The sequence below is a fragment of the Primulina huaijiensis genome, chromosome 11, assembly GCF_012295235.1.
Source record: "Primulina huaijiensis isolate GDHJ02 chromosome 11, ASM1229523v2, whole genome shotgun sequence".
Lineage (NCBI taxonomy): Eukaryota > Viridiplantae > Streptophyta > Magnoliopsida > Lamiales > Gesneriaceae > Primulina > Primulina huaijiensis.
Genome location: NC_133316.1, coordinates 1,257,530 through 1,263,458, shown reverse-complemented (window position 1 = coordinate 1,263,458; position 5,929 = coordinate 1,257,530). Strand labels below are relative to the sequence as shown.

Genomic DNA, 5,929 nt, shown 5'->3' with positions numbered 1-5,929 from the left:
GGTGGCTCCGTCCCTGCTACCAATGATGCACAAGTTTTTATTAAATAATGATACAATTATAAAACAAGAATATATCAGTAATAAATTATGGGTAAGTTGTCATTAGTAAGAAATATACTGATCAATGTTAGTGGATAAAATAAACAAAAAATTGTCACATTGAATTAAAGTAAATATTAGAAGGAAAAAAATGAAACGTACTNATCAAATCAAACTCAAAAAAGACACAAACGCTTGTCCCAAAAAAGCAAAATAATAATTAGTTCTTAAGTTGATTTATATAGGTTTTTGGTTATCTTATTAGTCAAATTTTGGTCATATTGCAGTATTTTATTCTCATGAGTATTGACATGGTGTGAGATATATCATATGTCATGTCATGTCAGTATTTTCAAAAAATTCTAAAAATATAACGCAAGTTTATTTATTCATTAATTGACTAAGACCAATATTAGACTTACTACATATATATGAAACTCTAAGCTTGCGTTTGGATTGAAATATTTTGATTTAATATGATGATTTGAAATACATTTATATTGGGATGAGTTTGACATATATCTGTCACAATGATGTAAAAAAAATAACTATTTGAGATTTGAAATTCATTGTCAAGTAGATTTTCCTCGTTATTGTGTCTACAAATTCATCAATTCAAATGAAACCTAAATAGGTTAAATTTCGCTTCTTCTTTTCCCAATCAAGGCTGAAGAACAATTTAAAGACAAGAGACAGCATTCTGACCTTAAATTTACCCAAAGATTGACGAGGACAAAAGACACCAAGAGCATGCAATATCGACGCATTAGAATATTGGCCTGTCTCCCAATATGCACCTGCTGTGCCCACCTTCAAATGACCAGATACCAATAGAATCACCATATTTTAATTCAAAATAATTTTAAAATTTATGCATCCAAACTTACAGATAGAGAGATCAAGGCAACAGAGTACATTGGCAGTTTAATGGCTCTCCATATTAAACTTGATTTAGGTATATATTCTTCCTTCTCATCCTCATCGATGGTAGTCGAATCAGTACCGTCATCCGAATATATACTGTGATCAACGGTTTCAGCAAAAGTATATGAGAATATTTAAGGCCATTCGCATTGATCATGCACAAAGTCTGCTGGACTGTGCAATGCTAGAGTTTTTGGAGTAGTTCAACGTAAAAGAAAACATGTTACCTACAAATCCAAAATCTTTTACATTTTCATCAGTCTTAAGAGTTATGACCCTTGATTAAACNCACTACGTGGTCGATGCTAGGCTATCCTTGACATGTTGCGAAGCGATTCACATTCAAGAGATTCGCAGAAGACTCGCGATAGACAATATATATTACTATAATTACTGCTTAATTCTGCGTCTTTAGATCATGTGCAAAATTATACGTGCACGCGTACGTACAAATATGATGTGTATATATATAGCTAGTAAACATAAAGTTGAACACAAATCAGGCTTGCCTTTTATCATAATCTTTGCGCAAATGATCTCTCCAATTCAAAGTTTCTTCCTCCATTAACGTAAAATGATAACTGTGATCAAGTGTGAATTAATTAGAAAACAATTAAGCCCATCGAAATTGTCTAAAAATTATATATAAAGCTGGTGCTTTATCGAGACTTAAAAAAATCATGAGTTGAAATTGAACACTTTAAATAAAAAAGAAGCATAACCAGATGAATTTGGCATAGAAGTCGCGAACAAGTCGAAGGTTGTCAGAAATTGAGAAACAAACTTAAATAAATTTCGTGAGTTGTAGCACCATGCACATGCTTGTCCGAGATGTAATTTAAGTTAAAGAATCAAATTAATAATTTATGACATAAATAACATAGTTATTATCGGTAATTCGGTATGGACATGTCTGGGTATTCTTATACGTATAGTCCATGATTTTATTTTGGAACTATTAGATGCATCGATAATAAAGAATAGCCTAAGAATGATCCAAGTTGAAATGAATATATCAAACTTCAAGAGAATTGAACAATATATAGAATAAACTAAGCAATAAATTGATGTAAGCTTGAGTAGATTGATCATGTGTGTGTGTAAGCGACGCCAACAAGGTGGAATTATTGCCATTTGGTGGAGTATTAAATGAACGTTTGACCAACAATTAGGAGTTCGATTCACTCTGCACACAAGACAGGCTTTAAATATTTAACTAATTAACATTCTGCATCAAGTTCTTCGAAAGAATCGATACATGGGGCACTAAAAACAATAAATTGGAATTATATTTCTTCTTTTTTCTTACATTTTTATGTCACAATCAAATCAAGAAATCCGACTGCATAACCTGATTTTCCACAAAAGAATGCCTCCTTGGTATAAACCACTTTCTATGGATCTCCATCTCAAATTTCGTCTCTTGCAGCTCTTTCCAACACTAGTCCCTGGATATTCGAAAAACTCAACGGGGCAGTTGAAACTATTAAATTTTCCGAAAACTACAAAATTTAAACATTTTTCATTCGAAACTACGACAGCTCTGCTGAGCAACTGTTTTGTGCTGTCTCCAAAAACTTGTAAAAAGATTGTGCACCGATGAAACTAACTGAAACCCAGAAAGTGGCGCAAAATTCAAATTATAATAGCATGTGGGAGCTGTTTTCTAACAAATAATCTAGCTGCCACCAGCCCTGCAGCTAAGGCAACTCCAAATGCAGTGTGTAGTCTCACACAATAGTATTTTGCCATAAAGATCATTGATATATCCTATTAATCGAAAGGCAATGATAAAATAAATCAAACCGAAAAGAAATGCAGAATCAACAAATCATGAGCAGATGCATCAAATGAGAGAGTACAGGATTTTTAGTCCCTCAAGCAATTGCCATTTTTTCGATTATGTAGGAATCTGAACTTATGCTTTAGGGAAAAAGTTCTCACATAGTGGTTCTTTTCGATGAAGGAAGATACTAAATTTCCAATCGGTAACGTTAAAGCACCAAGAATCTGGAACAGAAAACGCTATCACTAGTGAACGATAGCTATGATAAAGTTGAAAAAGTAACAAAAATGTGGAAACAATGTTGAAAACATGACGACTTTAAGATGTCTCATACAACTGATGAAATGGATAATTTGGCGAAGTGATCATGACTTACGACACACGAGAAAGGAAGAGCTTGTCCAAGTCCAAGAGCAAATAAAAGAGAACAGAGCGATGTCACGGCCATTTTGACTACTTTTGCACCCGCTTCAGTTCCAAAATTTACCTGAGTTTGAATCCGACACTATCTCTTAATTTGTTCATTTAGCTAACCATTTAATTCTCCAGGTTTAATATTTCATAGAACTTACTGATGGGGAGTATTTCCCGACAGCCTTGTCATCCTCGACCTATATTTTTCATTTTCTTTAGTTAATAAAGATACCTGAAATAAAGAGATCAGAAAGAGAAAGGGTACCTGATGAAAATGGCTGCAAAAGAGGATCAAGGCCGTAGTAAAACCGACAAGTAACGATGAAGAAATGGAAGTCACAGATATTGCAAGCTCACTATCATCAAGCCAGAAGGTAGTATCCAGATGAGGATGAATGTGGTTAGAAACAACTTAACATTTGGGTATGATAGTTTAAAAATAATCTTAAAGAAAAGCTGAAGTAGGAGGCCAATAAACCATATAATATAATGTTCTTGTTAGAAAAACTTCACAAGTCAAATGTATTCTGAAATTTGTACCACAAATTCAATCAGATATACGTCTAATCAACAACCTGGTGCCGCTTTGAAGCAAGTAAAAAGCAGTGGTGGCAAATGGACCAAATGCTGCGAAGCATAAGGATTCCCCCAGCCCTATGTAACCCAAACGAAAAGCTGGACACTGCAACAAAACATTCATAAGCACTCATTTGAGAATCTTGTTTCAAAAATTGTGCCAAAATTTCATGCTTCAGATACCTGGTAAATGTAGCCACAAAATATGGCGTAAACTAGAAGCAAAATAGAACGGAGACTTCCAGCCTCGATCGATACCCGTGTTAGGCCAATTAGGCCAAGTGCAAGTAGAAAACAAGCAATAATATGAGTTCCTGTTCGGCTTCAAAGAGCAACATGAGACATCATAAGCTTATTTTTATCTGTATATTGTACTTCATATACCATTTCTAGACAATTAGTCTGTTTAAGGTCGATCATGGTTACCAAAATCATTCAACTTGTTCACCTGTCAACCAAATTAACCACCGACTCTTTCTTGTTTCTATCCGCTCCTTTATCAAAATCATGAACGTCGTTGCTGTTTCATCATAAATGTAAAAGTCATCCAAGAAGACACTAATCTGATGTACACACAAAAGTTCACCAAAATCTTATGAGTTCATTTTTTTGAATAAAAAAAGTATCAGGGGCTGATCCAAGAAACCAAACGAGGGGGGCAAGATTGGATGAGGGGGCAAAATGTGGGTTCTAAATTTGGAGAAGCGAAACTGCAGAAAACTTATACATAAAGTTCCAAAATTTTTTGTACCTTAAGTTGAGCCAGGCTATAACAAGTACTGAAGAAACCAAGAGAGTTAAATAGCGCTTCGCACAACAGTGGCCCGTCTGCCAATAAGCAACTGCACTTCCTACCTAATTTTTTTTATCAAAACTTTTAGAAGAAATTAATGTTTATCCATTACGAGTAATTATTAAAACCCGTATATACATATGTGCGAGAGTGTGTGCAGAAACACTATATGCTTACTGTGAGAGGGATCAAAGCAACAGAGTACATAGGCAATTTGATGGCTCTCCATATCAAAGTTGCTTTAGAAATATTCACACCCTTTTCTTGAAGAGGAATTTCAGCATACACAGCTTCACACTTCAGTCGAAACCCATCGCTCAATCGCATGGATTTTAATCGCCTTATGCCTGTCTTATTGAAAGACATTTGAGTGCATAATAGTAGCCTTTGAGCAGCATTTGGAAGACATGATGATGCTTTATAAATCCTGAAATCGAAAGGGCTCCCACTCTGTCGATCAATTCAATATTTGTTCCAAAGTTTCCTTAATTACATTCTACACATTATAGCAACCTCCGTGAAAATCTATAATTTATTCAAAATTTACTCATCGGAGCTGGTATGAAAGGTCAACTATATAGTTCAAACACTCATATAAAAATCTAATTTTTAACCAGTATCTTACTATTGATGATAGTCCAGGTGGGTAAAAGACAACCTCAAAGAACATCAAAGAAAAAGCATGAAAGCTCACATTTTTCAAGAATGATCCTGAACTAAATTTTATCACCACATATATTTTCAGTCTTGATATTCAAAATGAAACAACCGGAATCAAGCAACGCGTACAAGCAAAAATTCAAAAAACCCACTAAAAACGTAGAGAAACCTGCACTTACCTGTTAGTATTTCGCCTGAATCCGACGAATTCCAAGGAACAAGAAACACAGCTCGTATTCCAAACGGAAGCTGCTTCTACAGCCATATGGCCAACTAGCTACAAAAGATTCTAATGATTCAGGGCAAAAATTTGGTTTTTTTTTTCCAAAAAAAAACAAATTCTTGATTATTTAATCAAGAAAATGCGCTGAGTGTGAGAAGAGATGAAGCCCAGAAGAAGTGCAAGAAAGAAAGAGACTCCTGGACGGTGACAAAATTTCGGCTGCAAGTGCACGTTCACAAAACGAAAGTGGCAATTTGCCTTAAAAAGTGATATAATTTTTAGTATTACTTTTAATAATATTTTAAAATTTTATAATAAAGAATTATACAATCATAAGAAATCCTTTCTGAAAAAAAAAATTGAATAGCCTGATAATATAATAAAGGAAATGATTTTTTTTATAGATAAGATAATTTTCAGAATATTTCAGTAAACTGATTGAAGATCATATATTTAATGATGGTTTTTACATCAATAATTTTTTCATTGCTTTAGTGCCAAAATTTTCACATAC

At 34.0% G+C, this 5,929-nt stretch overlaps 2 protein-coding genes across 6 annotated transcripts in view; both read right to left on the bottom strand.

Annotated features, from left to right (window-relative positions):
* The window catches only part of LOC140987238 (2-carboxy-1,4-naphthoquinone phytyltransferase, chloroplastic-like), a 3,965-nt gene extending 2,731 nt beyond the window's left edge, over positions 1 to 1,234 (bottom strand). The window contains exons 1-2 of the mRNA XM_073455672.1: positions 927 to 1,234; positions 745 to 849 (exon numbers count right to left, since the gene is read on the bottom strand). Of these exons, the coding sequence (XP_073311773.1) occupies positions 745 to 849; positions 927 to 956 (135 nt within the window). The 5' untranslated portion in view covers positions 957 to 1,234. The remainder of the gene's footprint in view (positions 1 to 744; positions 850 to 926) is intronic.
* An 811-nt stretch (positions 1,235 to 2,045) lies between these two features.
* On the bottom strand, positions 2,046 to 5,644 carry LOC140987167 (2-carboxy-1,4-naphthoquinone phytyltransferase, chloroplastic-like). Of its 5 annotated transcripts, none has more exons than XM_073455573.1 (11): positions 5,372 to 5,644; positions 4,710 to 4,959; positions 4,491 to 4,594; positions 4,188 to 4,259; positions 3,923 to 4,061; positions 3,739 to 3,845; positions 3,429 to 3,519; positions 3,322 to 3,360; positions 3,126 to 3,236; positions 2,908 to 2,973; positions 2,046 to 2,411 (listed from the first exon to the last, which is right to left on the bottom strand). In XM_073455573.1, exons 1-11 carry the CDS (start codon positions 5,455 to 5,457, stop codon positions 2,373 to 2,375), a joined length of 1,104 nt encoding a protein of 367 aa, XP_073311674.1. In that variant the 5' UTR covers positions 5,458 to 5,644; the 3' UTR covers positions 2,046 to 2,372. The 5 variants fall into 5 exon arrangements, with proteins under 5 accessions (XP_073311674.1, XP_073311675.1, XP_073311673.1 ...); XM_073455571.1 differs by having other exon boundaries at positions 2,052 to 2,733; XM_073455575.1 differs by having other exon boundaries at positions 2,052 to 2,733; positions 4,710 to 4,879.
* Between the last annotated feature and the right edge of the window lie 285 nt (positions 5,645 to 5,929).